General features: G+C 44.2%; 1 protein-coding gene across 1 annotated transcript in view; it reads right to left on the minus strand.

The window, feature by feature from the left end:
* plch1 (phospholipase C, eta 1) overlaps positions 1–20,653 on the minus strand; it is a gene marked incomplete at both ends in the record, with an annotated part of 76,840 nt that extends 56,187 nt beyond the window's left edge. The window contains one exon of the mRNA XM_080531685.1: positions 20,575–20,653. Within this exon, the coding sequence (XP_080387811.1) occupies positions 20,575–20,653 (79 nt within the window). The remainder of the gene's footprint in view (positions 1–20,574) is intronic.
* Between the last annotated feature and the right edge of the window lie 355 nt (positions 20,654–21,008).

Here is a 21,008-nt window from a genome sequence, read left to right on the forward strand (position 1 = left end):
TTCAGTGTTAATCTAATATGTGTGTGTGTGTGTGTGTGTGTGTGTGTGTGTGTGTGTGTCTGTGTGTGTGCGTGTGTGTGTGTCTACATCCTCGTCATCTGTGTCGGCGTAGAGCAGAGAGCGCACATCAAAGCAGCGCTGAACCAGAGGCTCAGACAAATCAAACAGCGTATAATTGGGGCAGTGAGGAAGGATGTGATGGTCCAATGAACAAAGCCTGTCCTACAGGGCAGAACACGCAGAATGCATAATGCACACACACCTGGGTAGGCCCATCATCATCATCATCATCATCATCATCAGTAGCGTTAACAGATCCCCCCCGTTCTTGTCTGTGAAGATGGTGAGTGGAATTGACCTCTGCTGTATCTTGATCCTAGTTAGAATCATAACTTATTCATCACTACAAACATACATATTCAGCAACATCTGCTTCCTCTTCCATACAGTATTCATGCTGTGACACAATAAGGCAAGCCTGCTGCTGGCTACCCTAACTAGTTCTGCCTTAAAGGCAAAGTACAACTCTGAAGGGCCACAGATGCTGCCTGGTTAATTTAATAATTTAATTTAAATAGGTTACAGTTGCTGCATGGTGTGCCGAGTCTAATAGGATTCGCTTGATGCCCATGCAGTCTTAGAAATAGAAAATAATTCAGCCACTGAAAAATATCCAGCACATTACTATACATAGCAAACACAAACCTTTGTAGCCTCTTCTAAAAACATACACCTGTACTGTACACACACACACACACACACACACACACACACACACACACACACTCATAAACACAAGGAGCTCCAGTAACATATAATAGAGTGATTTCTCTTGAGAGGCTCTCTGGGGAGATTAACTCTCTCATGACATAAACATCACTCCGGTTCTATAAATAGCTAGAAGGACTGCGTTTATGTTTGTCTATATACACACAAACACACACACACATCTGGGGGGTATTCCATCAACATCGCTAAAAGAAAATCCAGGCTTATTTTTTATAAGTTTCACGAAACCGTCCCTCATTTTGATCAGTCTCGCGATAGCACACATATAAACAATAGCACACGTTCCAAATTAACTTCCCTTTACGTAGCATTTGGTTAAGCTGTTGACATATCGTCCAGAAATCTGTTACGCGTCAAGCAAGATATGAGGAGCAATTATACGAGGAGACTGTACATTTATACATTTTTGACATTTAGCAGCCATTTTTATCCAAAGTGACTTAAGAACAAGTACATTTAGTCTAAAGTAAGTGAATCATCTATACATCAGCCATCATAAGAAAAAATATATATAAATAAATACTAATAATCTATGCTAGGACCAGGTGCCATTGGCAGTCACAATGCTAGTAGAAGGAAGGGAGTAGAGGGGTTGTCCATAACCACTCTGTATCTGGGAAAGGTCACATCCACTGCCCTCTATACATACATACATACAACACGCACACGCACACGCACGTGCACGCACACGCACACGCACACACACTCACCTATCTGCACCAGTATGCATTTCTGAGGTACTGCTACACTGCCACCCAATTGGTACATCCTATGGGCCAAGAGTTTCCCCACAGTCACCACAGACCGATCTCCATGACGACAGAGTGTGCCCGGTTTCTCTTTCGAGGAGCGTGTCACCGGTCCACAGAACATCTCCGCGTCCTATCGATCGATCCAGCGTCTGGGATCCAGGAGTGCCGAGAATGCTAAGACGGACGGGCAGAGGAGTTCGTCTCGGCTCGGCTCAGCTCAAGTCCACAGATGCCACACCACACTCAGCCCGCCGTGGGGATGACTCAGTTTTTTAACGATTTCAAATGGAATGTTTTCCTGGCGTCCATGAGAGAGACTTCTATCCAAACAGAGAAGAGACTTCTATCCAATCTGTTCTTTTTCGACAGAAACGACAGTCCGTTATATTTAACCATCTGATCGCACATCATCTAGGGCAGTCTGAACTGAGGGAACATTCATCTGTCTATTCGTCTGTCTATCCCCCCCCACCTCTCCCCCCCAAGCACACACTCACTCCCTCCTTCCATCCCTCTCCTGGTCATCTGTTCACTTTCCTCCCCCCTCCCCCCTCCTTCTCCTCTCTCTGAAGCTTTGATGCCACTTTGAACCTGTGCAGCTGTGTGTGGAGTTGGCAACACAAGGAATTACAAACATTGAAGCATTGTTATTGTCGTACATTAAAAGCTCATAATGGATAATGTATATGTGTGTGTGTCTGTGTGTGTGTGTGTGTGTGTGTGTGTGTGTGTGTGTGTGTGTGTGTGTGTGTGTGTGTGACATCTAGGGTCCATTCGGTCAGCATGGAGTATGGAAACGGGGGGGATAAGGTTAAGATTAGAGTGATGACATAACAGGGATACAAGGGATCTGTGTGTGTGTGTGTGTGTGTTTGCCATGAAAAATCTATCAAGAACCATGAATAATGTAAGAGGATAAAGTTGCTCCATCGTTTATGTTTTTGTTGGTGGCCTACTCTTTGATGGTATGCACCACTTAATATGAATATGAATATGAATATATGCCATTTAGCTGACGCTTTTATCCAAAGCGACTTACATTGCACTCATTACACTCCCAACCTAAGCATTGTTAGTGCCATGCTCTACCAACTGAGTCACAGAGGACCGCTTACACAGTGTGTGCCGTACTTCTGTCCTCTCCAACATGGCGGACAGAGTTAAAGATGACTGAATCACAGAGGGGAGAGGCAGAGTTAAAGAGATTAGGATCAGCTCGATCAGATGTTAGTCAATGCTTAAGCCGGAGCTGAACCAAGGGACATTACTTATCTACTTCCCATCATTTCCAATGAAAAGAGCATGAGCTGGGAATTACGATACTCTTTTTCCACATGGGTGGCTTACTGTACCATGCCTGATATCGTTATCTTTATTAAATTACTTACGAGCACAGCACAAGACGCTTCTGCGAACTGTAAGCGTGCTGGCACGGTACCTGAAAATATCTGGTAACGGACAGTTTATTGTCATACTGTTTGAGAATAAATGGGTGTGCATCATGAATTCAACAGTATCATGAGCCGAACAAATCCTGGATTGTGCCTTTAACCTCCTACCCACCCTCTCCCTTACCAACCACTACAATCAGTCTCTTTCTCTCTCTCTCTCTCTCTCTCTCTCTCTTTTTCCCCCCCTCTCGTTCTCTTGAGACAGCCACTTCCACGTTAGGAGAAGAAATCATCAGCTTATGAAATTAAATGAGTACACAGCTCTGCTGTGTGACCTATGGTGGGTTTAGACCGTTGTTTAAAAGAGTAGGAGAGTCTCAGTGTCACGGTGGGCGGTATGCCTATAGGACCTGTGTGGCATTTACTGACCCCTGACCCTTGGGTCACATGATCCATATGCTCCGCTGAAAGGTCTGGAGGGTCAACGAAACACAGTCAGAAATAACACACATATGAGTATACTAGTAAACTACTCACCTATACATGTGCAAATACAGATTTGCACAAGTAGAACACAAATCATCTATATTGACAATTTGTGGGTATCTTGATGACCAAATAATGTTTAACATGGCAGCATCAGCATTGATCACTTGTGACCACATAATTATCTCCATTAGACTGACTAATGGATTGCCTTCCACTTGGGCTCAAAACCAGTCAACTCAAATGAGGCTTGTCCAAAAAGCCATTGGACCAAGGACAGAACCCTGGGGCACACCTAAGCTACATCTTTAAGGAATGACAACAAGTTAGCCTTAAAACAGAAAATGGGGTACAACAAGATGAAGAGGTACAGACATTTTTATGAATTTGTTAATGCTTGTTACTACTTCTGGGACAGATCGCCCTTGTAAAAGACTTAACCTCTATATACAAACCCGTGTACATTAGATAAAGAATCAATAGAGAAGAAAAATCTATAAAACATGTACAGGAACAGTCTAATAAACACAGAAAACAGGTTCCCTAACCTCTTTAGAAAAGGTCTAAGAGCTCATGAAAACCCTCACAGAAAAGGACAAGAGAAAAACATAAAAATAAATATTTTAAAAAACATAAAATTACGTTTACCTCACTCTGCCGTCTAATTAAGACCACTGACAGAGAGGTTCAATGCTACATGTGGATGGCCAGGTTCCCTCGGGGTGGGGGATGAGGAATCACACTAGAGTATAAATAAACAACGTTGCTGCAGCTTCTTAATGTATTCGCCAGAGCTGAGCTGGTACTGGTGGCTCCCCGAGAGGAATAGCAACGCTCACATCAAAGGAGAACCATGAGGGAAGGGAAAGGAAGAGAAGGGAGGTGTGTGTGTGTGTGTGTGTGTGTGTGTGTGTGTGTGTGTGTGTGTGTGTGTGTGTGCGTGTGTGTGTGTGTGCGTGTGTGTCTGTGCACATGCTCCGGCGCTCCAATATTACCGTAGCTCTTGCCTTTTTACTACCTTTCCCCCCTCCCAAGGAGGTGATGTGGGTAGAGACATCTCTGGGAGCAAAGCCAGGCTCCCAAGCCAACTGTGTGATTTACCAAACTTCACAGGGATTGGCCAAGAGGAATCTTAGCCAGCGTATTACTTTATATTAGCCCTGGGGAGATCTTCTGGTTGCATAACTACTAAGCAGCCTATGATTCGACTAAGCTACTGTGGTTGATTTAATGCAGTTGAAGAAAAAGCCTGGGGGAGTTACTACACACGTGCGCTCACGCATACACACACACACACACACACACACACACACACACACACGTACACACACATGCACACAGACATGCACACAGACATGCACACAGACATGCACACAGACATGCACATACACACTCACACGCGCGCACACGCACGCATGTACACACACAGCTCACGGCTGAATGCATTAACACAGAAACACAGACATCACATGCATACCTGATAGCTTGAGCCTCTGGACACTTTTCCATAATGCATATCCTTGAGAATCTTGAGAAAACCCAAAGGCTTTGCATACACCGAATGTAACAAGAAATTGACAAATTGTCGTTTCTATTCTATTGTCAATACACACATGGAATAAACAGAAAATGCACAAGACAATTGTTTCCGTGGATTGGACAATGAAATGCAAACAGGATCAATAGATCAATAGAATCCTCAATAGAGAAGAGAGAAGAGGAGAGGGGTAGTGAAAGTTATGGTAGAAAGAGGAGATGAGAGCGTATTCCCTCCCCTGGCCTCTATCTGCCTCTGTGCCCTGAAGCAGGGTGTGTGCGCGCGTGTGTGTGTGTGTGTGTGTGTGTGTGTGTGTGTGTGTGTGTGTGTGTGTGTGTGTGTGTGTGTGTGTGAGTGAGTGAGTGAGAGAGAGAGAGAAAAAGAGAAGGAGATAGAGAGAGAGCTGAGATTTATCACCATCAGGAGAGGAGGAAAGGGGGGAAGAAAAACACATTCTACATGAAAAAAACATTTCCTCCTTGCGGAGGGGATTAGCGACACTTGTTCTTCACACACACACACACACACACACACACACACACTTAATCAAGAGGTGAATATGATGCCAAAATTACAATATGTACTGATTAGATATGGGTTTTACCCCCATTGCAGACAGGTGCACTCTCCACAGGGGGTAGAAATGTGAATCCTCTCACATATTCAAAAGAAAGGAACACACCAACGCACACTGCAGGACGCGAGGCCGTTTGGTAGTGCTCTCTAGGAGTGGGGAATGCACCTGACTGTGGACAGCATGGGGGGGGGGGGCAGCATGAAAGGCAGATAGTATTATTCTCTGGTCTGGGAGTGAGGAGTTAAACATCCACTAACCACCAGGGCAACAACACAGGAGGGCTTTGATATCAAAGACTAATGCCGTGTCTGAATGCTCATACTGCGACCTATTTAGTAGGTGTTTTCATCAGACAAGATTAGAACATGTTGCAGGATGCGATATTTACTGAAATTGAGTAGGCCATGTATAGAATGCCAGGATATCACACTAGGTTTACCCTTTCATGTGGTATGAATAGACTGCACACTGTTCAGGAAGTCCTTTCTGATTTTAGGCCCACAATACATTTTGGATTGTACTCTGTTGCTGTTTAATAAAGATCCTTTTCCTGAGTGTACCACCTATACTAGTTGTGTTTGTCATTGGATCCTAGAACCTGTAAGTTGCGTTAGTGTATCCTACTAACCTGGTTACCTACTGTGCCTCTTGACATTTGGCCCAGCCGGCAGGATCCCACTAACAAAACACACTGCTTAGACTGTAGAATATCTAAGGACCAATCAGAAGGCAGAGAGACTGGAGCTAGGCCGGAGAGCTTGGGCTGGTCTTGTGGTATTGGTCAAGAAAACAGATGGCCTGCAGGACCGTGGTTTGAAACTCCTCCCTTGGCGGACCAGCCGACCAATACCCTTCCAGTACACCTTCGTCATATCCGACTTCTTCTCCCAGTATGCCTTAGCTGTTCCCACCAAACACCAGCTACGAAGGCCTGATTACAGACCTTTGATTGGCCAGAACGAATGCTGACAGCACATCTTTCAAATCCTTCCTTCTGGGGCAGTTGTGTACCCTTTACGAGCTGCACCACGCCATACTACCCACAGGGGAATAGTGTGTGAGGACTCTTCAACCAGACCCGACTAACCCTGCTAGCTTCTGTCGCAGAGAACGCTCTGCCACAATGGCACAACAAGCTTCCCATCATGCTCCAAGCCTCTAACAACACTACACTTCCCACCCTGCTCCAAGCCTCTAACAACACTACACTTCCCACCCTGCTCCATACTTAGCCAAAACATTTTGTAGTGAGTTGATCTAGCAGTTGATGTAGCTCTAGGCCAGTGGTCACCAACCTTTTTAAGCCCAAGATCCCTGACCTCGGCCTTGGTGAAGGCAAGATCTACCTATTGAAGCGTTGAGAGAAAAAGACAGCCAAGATAGTACTTTAAACTTAATGACGTTTATTTGCCTGTATTTTAATTAGATGCAATGCATTGGTCCAACATTAAAATTGATGCAACAAAAAAAAAAAGACTGTATCAAGCATATCAGGCAGCTGTCTTGCTTTAAGAATTGTACATAACTGAAATTCAATTCAAAGTTTGATTATGTCATTTCATTACAACACAAAAAAATAAAGGCATGGAATGATGGAATGGAGGAATGTATGATAAAATCATTTTGTTCATAGTAACGTTAGCTGACATTCTTGACATTTTGACACTTGACTGACTTAATTATTATTCTTACTTATTAACATTGACAAACATATTTACAATTAGCATTTTATAAAGTAGAACTGTAATGTGTACTTTCTCAGTCAGTGCTAAGTGCAGTCATCTTATGCAGCATCACTTTTCACATCAAAACAAAAGTAAAACGTGTACTTTCTCATATTATTAACATTGACAAACATATTTACAAGTATAGCAAAAGTAAAATGTGTACTTTCTCATATTATTAACATTGACAAACATATTTACAAGTATAGCATTTTATAAAGTAGAACTGTAATGTGTACTTGTGTCTCAGTCAGTGCTAAGTGCAGTCATCTTATGCAGCATTACTTTTCACATCAAAACAGTCATGTTACTCACTCAAGTCAGTGTGATGGTTGTGACTGGATACTGTCTACAAGTGCTTTGTAGTTTGGCTCATAGCTACTGACTGCCAGTCTGAGACAGTCTGTGAGGTGCCTGTCAGTAAGGCGGCTCCTGTACTTTGATTTGATTATTTTCATCTGTGAAAATGACATTTCACAGAGATATGTGGATCCAAAGTAGGCACTCACTCTTAGTGCACATGCAGTGAGAAGAGGAAACTTCTCTCTGCTGACAAGTCCCCAAAAGTCACTGTCCCTTGACCTGGCTTTCAGCTCTATGTCATTTTGTAAATCAACCATCTCCATGTCAACTCCACTTGGCAAAGTAAATACTTGCTGGAATTTGGCTGCTACCTGCTCTATATCAATGGGCACAAATGGGTTTGAGACAAATGCAGCAATATCTCCCATGACATCTAACTCACCAAAACGCCGATTGAACTCTGTTGCCAGTTTGTCCAGGGGAGCACAGTACTGCTCAGGGTGAAAAGCATCATTGTCTTCCAAGGCCTGTGCCATTTTCTCCAGGTTGGGAAAGTGTGTCAGCCTCCCATTCTTTAGGTGTGTGTGGTCCAAACACCGAGCTTGGCCTTGAACCCATTTACTGTGCTTATCATGTGGGGAAGGTGTCGGGCTTTTCCCTGCAGCTCGTAGTTGAGTGCGTTCAGTTTTGCGGTTATGTCTGTCAGGAACCCCAGGTCCAGTAGCCACGCATCGTCTGCCAGTTCCTTGTGCTCCTCGTTCCTTGTAAGTAAGTAGGCCTAAGTAAGTAATGCTTTATTTATATAGCACCTTTCATACAAGAAATGCAGCTCAAAGTGCTTTACAACAGGAATAAGAACATAAAGTGAATAAAAACATATATAAAAACATATACATGCATAGAATGAATATAAAAGCAGGGGGAAACAGTAAAAAGAAAAGGTAAAGATCTTTCCACACCAATTTAAGTCCTTTGCTTATGAAAATATTTACTACCACTTGCCTTGTCGACAGGAACGTCTTGATCTCGGGCAGCAAGTCGACAAATCGCTGCAGCACTTTGCCGCGACTCAACCACCGCACATCAGCATGGAGAAGCAGGTCTCCGTAAGCAGCGTCGAGCTCGTCCAATAACGCTTTGAATAAGCGGTGCTGAAGCGCTTTCGCTCGAATCGAGTTGACTAGTTTCACCACCAGTGTCATTACATGGGAGAAGTCCAACACCTTACCAGCCAAGGCCTGCTGATGGATCACACAGTGATAATTGACGAAGGAGGGAAAATCAGGGTCATTACGACACAGTCCAATAAATCCATTGCGCGCACCGCGCATTGCTGGGGCCCCGTCAGTAGTAATCGCCACTAGTTTATGAATGGGTATGTCATTTTCACCGACATATTTTTTTAACTCATTGTAAATATCCACACCCCTCGTTTTCTCCTTTAAGTGCAAAAGAGTGAAGAAATCCACCTTTGTTGTAGAATCCTGGAAAACCATTTTGACAAATGTTTTTTTTGCGAGTCACGTAGCAGTACTATTCTCTTATCTGATTGGTCACTTTCATGCAGCATTTGCGACACAACAGTTTGCTAGAGAGAGAGAGAGAGAGAGAGAGAGAGAGAGAGAGAGAGAGAGAGGCGCGTGCAAAACATAGGCTCTTTGTGTATTTATTTTTATTTATTTAAAAATGTGTTTTTTATTTTATTTTTATCAATCAAAGATCTACAGGGAAAGTCTCAAAGATCTACCAGTCGATCGCGATCGACGGGTTGGTGACCACTACTCTAGGCATTACATTTACATTTGTGACATTTAGCAGACGCCTTTATCCAAAGCGACTTACAACAAATACACTTGTCTAAGTAAGTGTATCATCTATCCATCAGTCATCATAAGAAAAATAAATATATGCTAGGACCAGGGGCCATTGGCAGTCACAATGCTAGAAGAAGGAAGAATTACCCCTTTTTTAATACATTTATTTAGAGTAGAGAAACTGTACAGGAGGGTAGTGGGGATGAAGAGGTCTTTAGGAGGGACAGTTAAGATGTAGACTGAAGTGATGGGTCTTCAGTCAACGGCGGAAAATAGGTAGTGACTCTGCAGACCTGACAGCAGTGCGAAGCTTGTTCCACCAGCGCAGTGTCAGGACAGTGAAAAGACATAAGAGTAGCACGACTGCTGCATCCACGTAGAGGCAGCGGTGCCAGGTGGCCTGCCGAGGTGGAAGAGTGGCACGGTCAGGCAGGGGTTTGGAGGCAGACCACCAACCACTAGGCGTGAAACCCCCCCACTCAGTCATACACTGGAAGGTTGGGTATAAAATCACCACAACATCTTGACTGACTGAAGAGATGTTTGTGTTTGCTTGCCAACAGGATATGGCAAAGGCTTAATCTACTAGGCATGGCCAGTAATGTGCTCTGTAGTCAAAGACCACAACCGTCAGTGGCCAGACAATCTAATTTTACTAGTGTTATGTCTTTTGGTGACGATCATTGAGGATCAAGCCACGGTGTTACAGGATTAAAGGATACTTGCTGCGATCGCTGGCATAGACAAGCACCATGTGTTTGTCTACGTCAGGCTTTGTTAGCAACGATCACTAGAGATCTTCACTACAACGATCACTAGAGATCTTCACTAGCAACGATCACTAGAGATATTCACTACAACGATCACTGGAGATCTTCACTAGCAACCATCACTAGAGATCTTCACTAGAAACGATCACTAGAGATCTTCACTAGCAACCATCACTGGAGAAGCCAGTTGCAGAGTCCTGTGTTTCTCAAAAACTTCCAATTGGAATTCTTCCAACAGATGAAGTACACACCGTGGTGCAATGTTTAGTAGTACAGCAAAGTGTAGTAAGTAAGGTATTGTTAATATTTAGATCTCCGTATGCAATTATACTGTTGACTAGTCTTCAACCAGAGATTTGGAGGGTGTTTCACGTTTTTTCCCCTCTTCGATGAAGCCATTATTGTCCTTCGCGGGGGGAAAAAAGACACAGCACCTCTTGATTTATTGCCAGGAATCAAACTCAGCAAGCCAGCAGGTTACAGGAGAGCACTAGATCAGTCTCAGCACTGTGCTCAAACACTCAGCTCCAATATGGAGTTAGCTTTCTGGCTCCCTAGGTAACTATTTATAACACAATGATAATCATACCTTCCAACCATCATTTAAAATAACTTTGTTGGCCAGATTTGGTTTCAGCAGATGCAACTGGGTGAGTTAAGCTAGGTACTGAAGTACTGTACTGCCAGCTGCTCAGACACAGGAGCGGGTACCGGATCTGTAAAATGTGTTTAATACATAGTGAAGTGTGCATAACATTGACAGATTGTTTGGGCTGCCCCGGCTGCAGTGGAGCCCCCCCCCCCTCCCTCCTAACAATACTTTTGATGCTTTTGCCTTTTGGCTCAGCTCTCCCTTGCTCCCCCTTAATTCGGACACTGACGCTAAACCTATTTATATCAACCAGGCTTGAAAATATATAGCTTGAAACCTCAAGCTCCAACAGATAGACAGACTTGTGTAATTTATGGATTTATGGATTAATGGATCAACAATGATTAATGACCAGAGGACCATGAAAGGTGTAGGCAGACCGTTACAGCCAGACGGTCGTTTACAGAGCACACACACCGCTGTTTGTCACCCGTCAAAACACTATATCATAACAACCGTTCTGAAAAGCTGGTGGTTATCTATGAGCACTAGACTTGGCCTCTGGGGTCTAATCATGATGACACCTCCTCCCTTGGCTTGAGAAAACAACAGATGGAGCTTATTAAAGAATGGATTTTAATGTCCTGATAAACCACACCCCAAATATGGTGAGAACCAGTCTAAACAAATTGCCTACTATTGGTTGAGGGGAGGGGGGGGGGGGGGAATAATTGTGCTGCAACTACAAGTAGCCTGTACCACACGCATATTGCCTTGTTACTCCCATGTGTTTAAAAGGTACAGAATCAGAAAGCTTTATTGTCATTGCACATTTGACAGTACAACGAAATGTGTTAACTATACATAACAAATCGCTTTAGTCAAACGCATGCCTCGACAGTTGGGACTGAATTGGCTTTGTCTATTCGTGGATATTCTGACATAACACAATCTCATTCAATAACATCAGCAGAGCGAATAGGCTGCGAGCGCGCATCCAGCTGTCAAATGCCGTAAGAGCGCAGAAAGCGCCTTTTTGTTGGGGGGCCCCCTCGCGACAGAAGCAGACTGCGTCCTAATCTGTTTCAACCAGCTCCCCGCGAGCGCTCCAGTCTCACCAGTTCGCGCTGCCTCGCTGCAGAGAAGCGGAGACGTGTAGGCGTGCGTGGATGCGTGCGTGGTGCGTGCTTTCTACGGTTCTTTCGCAAACTGCTCATCTCCCGAAAACACTTCAAAACTGAATGTCGGTGATTCGGTAAACAAACAGAGAGAGCAGAGGAGCGCTTTTCCGCCATTCATTCTACTAATACTTAATAAAGGCCTAATCCTAAGAGAGCTGTTGTAGTGAAACAATTGAAATTGATGGGTTTATCTTCTGCTACATTTCCATTTTCCACACGAAATAATAATAATAATAATAATAATAATAATAATAATAATAATAATAACATGTATTTGTATAGCACTTTTCCTGCAGCTCAAAGTGCTTTAATCTTTATATAATCATAATTTAATAATTTAGTTATTTAAAGGCAATACTAAAAAGATGAGTTTTTAGTCTTGACTTGAAAATATTTGCTGAGGTTGCATCCCTAATGTAAACTGGCAGTGCATTCTACAATTTGGGTGCATACAATGAGAATGCAGCCTCACCAAATCTCTTATTTTAATAAATAGCCTGGCAAACGCATAGGGACATGGCACTGATATCCTATCACACAAAACAACTAGCATTGTTGATAATGTATCGTTGTATTGAGTAATTTAAAGCAGCTCAGCTCATTTCAATCATGTAGCAGACGCCCTAAGACTTGTAATATACCAAGTCTCCAAGTGGCCTAAAGAAGCTAAAACAAGCATCCAAGCATCATCATAACTTACCCCTTTCAAAAGTGATGCTTTTGGTCACTTCAACTTCTGCCATTTAGCTCGAGTTTCGTGTTTGCATATCTTTAACCAAATCCCTCTCCGGAGAGAAAAGGAACGAGGTCTCTCTTTTTTGGCGTAATGGTCTCACGGAATCCTCCCCATCCACTTTGGATATCCTTCCCGCATAGAGGTTTTATTGTCCCCTAGTTTACAAGATGCACCCTAGAATGCCATCAGAGGCAAGGAAATGTCCCTCGCCACTCCAAACGTTGACTTCAAAACAAACGGACCGCTTACAGGTAGTATCCACGTAGTCACCAAACGGACCCCGTGGCACCACACACACACACACACACACACCGCTCCTATGAAGCTGTCTGTATATCCTGTCAGCGCGCGAGCCAACGTGCAACTGTGAGAAAACACCTCTCTCACACACACACACACACACACACACACACACACACACACATGCGCGCGCACACACGCACGCGCGACTCCTGTGCGTGAGGAGAGAGTTTGTAGCGTCGGTGGTGGATGAGTTGACAATCCTCTCTCACCCCTTGTGCCCGGGGATGAATGAAGGCGTGCGATAAGCCGATTTTTTTCTCTCTCCACAAATGACGCGCGATAGCTATAAGACAAGCCTAGGGAGTAGGTGTCATAAGCACAGAGCTTATATGAGGCTATAGCCTAGTGAGTGAGGGGCATACTGATGCTGAAGCGTTAGGGGACACGGACACGGACACACAGACACAGACACACACACACACACACACACACACACACACACACACACACACACACACACACACACACACACACACACACACACACACACCATCCGTAGAACCCACTTTATACGCTGCTATGTTATTCTGTAGCCTGTTTTTTTTTTTTTTTTTTTACTGTAAACCCCTGGGTTCTAGACTAATAGAATCGTAGGTTTTTTTAGAAACATTTGCTGTTAGTGTTCATGTCACCGGTTCTGACGTGGGGACCTGGCGCCGGACCTCTGGCTGGGACATGAGGTTTATGAGATGAGGTTTATGATTTGACCTACTTCTCTGTCTGTCTCTCTCTCTCTCTCTCTCTCTCTCTCTCTCTCTCTCTCTCTCTCTCTCTCTCTCTCTCTCTCTCTCTCTCTCTCTCTCTCTCTCTCTCTCTCTCTCTCTCTCTCTCTCTCTCTCTCTCTCTCTCTCTCTCCTCCTCTCTCTCTCTCTCTCTCTCTATTTCACAAAAAGAATGTAATGTACATACTAGAATAAATAAATAGATTACATACAAGATTAAAAATCAAATAAATAGATTACAAATAGATTACATACTAGAATAAATAAATGAAATAAAACTTGTTTCAATTCTTATGGTGGTTTTAGCCCATTTGATTGCCTTTTTCTATCACAGCAGCTAACAAATCTTGCTGCTGTGTTTGCACATTGCTGTACCTCACCCAGCAGATAATGGTAGCCTTTCGACATTGGTCAAGTCCTCAAAGTCTCCCTGGATGTTGGTGATCAGTGGGAAGTATGTGTCCCTGATGTCCTTGTACAGCTGGCAGGTAGTTAAGAAGTGCAGCTCTGTTTCCACCTGGTTTTGTGTGCAGTGGGTGCACAGTCTGTCTGGTCTGGGGAGCCAGGTCTGCCTGTGGCGGCCTTTCTCGATGGCCAGGTTGTGTTCACTGAGTCTGTACATAATCAAAGATTTCCTTAGCTTTGGGTCTGTCACAGTACTCAGGTATTCTGCCACTGTGTATTTTCTGTTTAGGGCCAAATAGCATTCCAATTTACTCTGGTTTTTGGTTGATTCTTGCCAATGTGTCAGGTAGTTTTCTTTTTGTTTTCTTATAATTTGGTTTAGTCTAATAGGTGGCTCTGCTTGTGACTGTGAGAGTCCCAGAACTAGCTGGCTGAGGGGGAATCTCTCTGTGGGTAAGGGCTTTGTTGTGGAGCGTGTCAGGGTGACTTTCTTTTACATGGTTGTAAAATTTAAACGCTCTCTTTTGAATTTTTATAATTAGTGGGTATCGTCCTAATTCTGCTCTGCATGCGTTATTTGGTGTTTTGCGTTGGATACGAAGAATGGATTTGCAGAACTCTGCATGCAGAGTCTCAATTTGGTGTTTGTCCCATTTTGCAAAATCTTGGTTGGCAGGTGGACCCCAGACCTCGCAACCATAGAGGGAAATGGGTTCTATAACGGAGTCCAATAATTTGAGCCAGATTTGAATAGGGATGTCTAACTTGATGTTCCTTTTGATGGCGTAAAAAGCCCTCCTTGCCTTATCTCTCAGGTCGTTCACAGCTTTGTTGAAGCTACCTGTGGTGCTGATGTTTAGGCCGAGGTAGGTATAATTCTTTGTATGTTCTAGGGCAATTGTATCTAGGAAGAATTTGAATTTGTGGTGCTGGAGGCTGGATCTTTTTTTGGAAAATCAGAATTTTCGTCTTAGTGAGATTCACTGTCAAGGCCCAGGTCTGGGAGAATTGGTAGAAGGTCGAGGTGCTGTTGTAGCCCGTCTTTGGTTGGGGACAGCAGCACCAGGTCATCAGCAAACAGTAGACATTTGACTTCTGTGTCTACTAGGGGGATGCCAGGTGCTGCAGACTGCTCTAATGTTTTTGCCAAACTGTTGATATAGATGTTGAAGAGGGTTGGACTCAAGCTGCATCCCTGTCTAACTGGCTTTGGGAAAAGAAGTCTCCGTGGTTTTTGCCAATCTTAACAGCACACTTGTTGTTAGTGTACATTGACTTTATGATGTCGTAGGTTTTTCCTCCAACACCATTTTCCAACAGTGTGAATAGCAGACCTTTGTGCCAAATTGAATCAAAGGCTTTTTTGAAATCTACGAAGCAGGCGAATAGTTTGCTTTTGTTTTTGTTTATTTGGTTGTCAATTAGGGTGCTGAGGGTGAATATATGGTCTGTTGTACGATACTTTGGTAAAAAACCAATTTGGGATTTGCTTAGGACATTGTATACAGTGAGGTAATGTAGGAGTCTGTGGTTGATGATCATACAAAGGATTTTCCCAAGGTTGCTGTTGACACAGATCCCACGGTAGTTATTTGGATCAGATTTATCTCCACTTTTGTGGAGCGGCGTTATCAATCCTTAGTTCCAAATATTGGGGAAGATCCCAAAGCTAAGGACAATGTTGAAGAGTTTTAATACAGCCAATTGGAATTTGACGTCTGTGAATTTTAGCATTTCATTTAGGATGCCATCGTCTCTCTCTCTCTCTCTCTCTCTCTCTCTCTCTCTCTCTCTCTCTCTCTCTCTCTCTCTCTCTCTCTCTCTCTCTCTCTCTCTCTCTCTCTCTCTCTCTCTCTCTCTCTCTCTCTCTCTCTCTCTCTCTCTAGATATTATACATAGCGAGATTTTAAGACATTTTTTAATAATGCCTATCTATCATATATACATGATTATAAGAAGTGTGATACTGAAAACACATGAAGAAACACGTTTGGTATTTCGTTAACGGCTCTCGCATTCGACACGCACACTTTACACACTTCAGGCGGTGAACTAAGTTCAGCTGAGTGTATCGTCTATTAACTGCTTGAGCGACCATCATAAAAATAACAATGGGATGATTTCCTGAAGCCAAATCTTAATTAGCTACATATATAGGAAATGACGGGAGGAAAGGTGTACTCCCCACGTGAAACCTCATATATTTCAGCCCGGGGGCGTGATAAAAAATAATCACATTTATGAAAAGTCCTTATCAGACTGGCACAACCAGTCTATATATACCAGGTCCCCAGTTATCCCCGTAAACACCAGCAGGTACATACGTACACAGGCACTCAAGTGTGCGCGCCCACACACACACACACACACACACACACACACACACACACACACGACACACACGTTAGTATACAGAGCGTTAAGGAGGCAAAGAGCAGACAAAGCTTATCACTCATATTTCATGTGGCTTTATTTCCTGACAGATGTGGGAGAGCTGATTTGTTATGCTGGGAGACGGAGAGAGAGAGTGAGAGAGAGAGAGAGCGAGAGAGAGTGAGAGAGAGAGAGAGTGAGAGAGAGAGTGAGAGAGAGAGAGTGAGGGAGAGAGTGAGGGAGAGAGTGAGGGAGAGAATGAGGGAGAGAGTGGGGGAGAGAGTGAGAGAGAGAGAGAGAGAGAGAGAGAGAGAGAACGAACAGGCGGTGCAAATGGGGTGCAAATAAACATGAGGTGCTTAACAGCCATTAACAGTTAACAATGTCTTTAGTGTCACTGACAAGTGTTTAACAGAATCGTTTATGTGTCCTCGTCTGCCTGTGCATACGTACATGTCCGTGTGTGTGTGTGTGTGTGATTGGAAGAGGGAGCTGTTTTGTGTTATTGACTAAAAGTAATTTCCCTAATGAGCCGTTGGTCTGTCTGGCACTTACCCAGCGAGTGGGTCTCAGAGGCATCGTGTTAGATGGGCCAGATTAAAGCTGATTATAACGAGACTGAAACAGACTCAAACACACACAGGCACACGCAACGCACGTGTCCGCCGTGTGTGTGAGCAGTTTCCAGTCACTGCCCACCTTTATTTAGGTGTCAAACGCTTCAGGTCTCCACCAGCCTGATCTGGAAATCTCTCTCTCTCCGTTCTCTCCTTCCTCTCATTCCTTTCCTCCCCGCTAACCGTGTGATTAATGTCCTCCACCTGAATACAAACTAACCACCAGGCGGGCCGCGGGCGGGGGGTGGGGGGGGGGTGTATGATGGGGAGATGACTCTGGAGGGGAGGGTGGGGGAGAGAAGTGAGGGGTAAGAAATTCAAGAAAGATTTAAAGGAGATTTGCAGGCAGGCAGGCAGTGGAGGAGCGAGCGGGCGGGCTGGGTTAAGATGAGTTGAGCAAGGTCAGAGGAAACACTGTAGGGGAATGGAGAATCGAGCGAGCAGAGAGAGGAAGGAAGGGAGGAAGGGAGGAGTGAGGAAATTAGGAGGGAGGTAAGGAGGAAACTTGAGATAAAAGGCGAGAAGAAAGGAGAAAGTGAGTGAGTAGAGGAGGGCAGACAGCAGCGCCATGGGAGAGGAAGAATATGAGAGGAGGGGAGGAGAAACCTGGGGGGGGGGGGGAGAAAGGAGGGGGGGGATGAATAAGAGTGGAGAGAGCAGAAGGAAGGGAAAGAGAGATGGAGTAAGAGGACTGTGTGAGCATACATAGCAGTTAGGTCAATCCATCTCCTGCAGTGGGGGCAGCATAGTCTGAGAGCTAAATTAATCTGACGCTCCATCACACCGGCTGTCCAACACAGACACACACACAGAGAGAGAGAGAGAGAGAGAGAGAGAGAGAGAGAGAGAGAGAGAGAGAGAGAGAGAGAGAGAGAGAGAGAGACGCACGCGCACACACACACACACGTAGACACAACTGGAAATGACACGTCTACCTTTAAAAGCATAGATAGACAATTCATACCCCTCTTCCTCTTTGTTGAAAGATATGTAGTAATGCAGCTTCATGTTCCAATAACACTACAATGAATCTCATCTGTGCTATTCAGCTTGTTGCTGCTAATTCTGCTGATCTGTACTGCACATGGATGTAGTGGCAGAACAAACGGTGAGTAAAAGCAAGACACCAGAGAAAAAGATGAAAGCAAACATTCTCTTGCAGACACTGAAGACTGAAGCTACGTGAGGGTAAGTGAATTTGTGTGACTTACGTAAAACGTTCATCTTTATATAACTTTGAATTGCGTGGTGGTTAGGCAGTATTAGGTATTTACTTTGTGATAAATTGCTGTTTAATGGTAGATTCATAGATTTTATTTATTTCTAGGCTATATCTTAATGGTAATCTAATGGCGCTTTTCCACTACCGGGCTGACGCGGGCCGCATTTGTATCCGAGCCGTGCCGTGCCGTGCCGTACTTTCAGAAACGCTTCTCCATTATACGGAGCGACCCGGGACTTTAGGAGGAGTTACGTGTCATAAGAGCGCTTCACTGTAATAAGTGCCGCTATACAGCTCAACGGGGGGAAATGCGATAAGAATTATGTCAAAATGCAGCATTATCATGCACAGATCAGCCTTAAAACATGTAACGTTAAGTGCCTGTTACTTGCCGCTTTCAGTTCGTCACATCAACGGGGGAAATGCGAGATGAACTCTATGCGAGTTCTATAAATTCCTCCGTTGAACGGAAAGTCCTAAAGTGTTTTAGCGTTCCCCCTTTCCACTGGTAATAAGGAATTGGCAAGAATAGATCGATATAAATAGATCAACATTTAAAAACAGATGAAGAGAATGATTACAATATAGAGATAAAAGTGTTATTACTGGAACTGTATTCTATTAGCGGGATAAAGCACTCTCTCTATTTCGGGCTAAACTGTGCAGTGTAGCCGGCGTCCTGGTTCCTCCAGCAACCGGACACTTCCATAAATAACAACAAATATGTAATATGTAAATATGTATAATACCACGTTCATTGATAAAATGACGCCAGGGATGGAAAGGGGTGATGGCAGTTTTAGAAGGGGGATGATGAAGCTCTGGACTATGGAACGGCACAGCACAGCACAACGGGGGGAAATGCGATACGAATTATGTCAAAATGCAGCACCATCATGCACAGATCAGCCTTAAAGCATGTAACGTTAGATATATAACGTTATACAGGGAGCGATGTATTTCTACGGAAAGGCTGTGCTTCTCTCATTGTGTGTGCTTTGTGTGTTGTGTGTGCTTCTCTCATTGGAATGACGCGGGGCTCATACAATCGCCGCGTTTGTTATAGATACGAGTGCAGCGCTGTCTTGCTGGTAGTCAAATATATTTATTTATACAGCATATGGATCTTACGTGCCTGTTAGCCTACTTGCCGCTTTCAGTTCTAGTAGATTTGTAGTTTAGATCTCGCAACCAGGGATTGGGAAGCGATGTATTTCTACGAAAAGGCTGACTGACGCGGGGCTCATACAATCTCCGCGTTTGTTATAGAGTGCTCCGGTGTCTTGCTGGTAGTCAAATATATTTATTTATACAGCATATGGATGTTACGTGCCTGTTAGCTGCCGCTTTCAGTTCTAGTAGTTTAGATCTCGCAACCAGGGAAACGCCAACATGTGTTATAGGGAGCAAGACGCGAATCTACCGGCATTTGACTCATGAGTGAACGGCGAAAATGCCTGGACGGCACAGCTTGGGATTCCATTGAAGTTACAGGGAACTATGTGTGAAAGAGGCTTAAATGTTGAAATAACAGTAATACAATGTTCATTGATAAAATGACATAAAGGGGATGGAAAGGGGAGATGGCAGTTTTACAAGGGGGATGATGAAGCGCTGGACTGAGGAACAGCATAGGCACAGCACATCGCCATAATAGCGATTTTTTTGTTATGCTTGTTGTAAATAAAAGTTCTATGATGCATTGAAATGACATTAAACTAAGATAATACGATGGTTATGGTTCAAATCTTTATTAATACGTTATTACAGAAACAGTAAGTGACATTTTCCTAGAGCGAAATCTGTTGTGGTATTTAAAAATGGCGGTTAGTGATGAAATCGATGAACATGGGATGACGATTTCCATTGACCAACCAACGGTGTGCAGCGTCACACGTCACACGCAGCCTGGCAAAAAGGTACCCTTCGGCCCTATAGTTCCTGCTCGCGAAGGGTAGCTAAAGAACCGAGCCGACCCGACCCGAGCCGGGCCGACAAATGGAATAGCGCCAAAGAAGCAGGCCAGCCCGGGTCGACCCGGGCTGGCCCTGTAGTGGAAAAGCACCATAAATGATGATGGCTGTGTCTTTCACTGTTGTTGCATAATAGAGGTATTGACTGCAACACAGCCACAACAGCTGAGGTGTGTCGCCTCCTTGTGTCTGTTCAAGGTAAATACAACGAGCGACAATATGAAACATGAAATATCCCCAATACACAACGAACCAAACTCTTTGTGAATCCGCACCACCAGTGTGTGTGTGTGTGTGCGTCACTCACCATGAAAGATGCTGTTGTCTGCCAGGAAGTGGCGGCAATATTGCGGCCCACCTTTCCTGTTCACAACCCAGGCACTCATGATGGAGGGATGATGGGGGGGGGGGGGGGGTTGGAGAAACCTACACAGGAGGAGAGCAGAGAGCAAAGTCTTGTGAACATTCTGTTCATGCCATTTTGATTAGTTACATGTCCATTTCGCACTGATTAGCACTTTACAAGAGCAGGTTCAGAGCAGAGTCAAGGTCAGAGACAAGAACATTTTGATGAGACGTGCAGCGTCTGGTGATACTAACTATGTTTATGTTGAATAAAACATGACCGGATTGGCAGTGGGCGGTCGAGAGGAAAACAAAGACTCTTGGGTTAAAACAGACAGTTGGGGAGATCTCACGGCTGGTAGAACGCTGATTACAGTGATGGCGAGCTCACAGCAG

Source organism: Nansenia antarctica (genome assembly GCF_963989245.1).
Source record: "Nansenia antarctica genome assembly, chromosome: 5".
Classification (NCBI taxonomy): Eukaryota; Metazoa; Chordata; class Actinopteri; order Argentiniformes; family Microstomatidae; genus Nansenia; species Nansenia antarctica.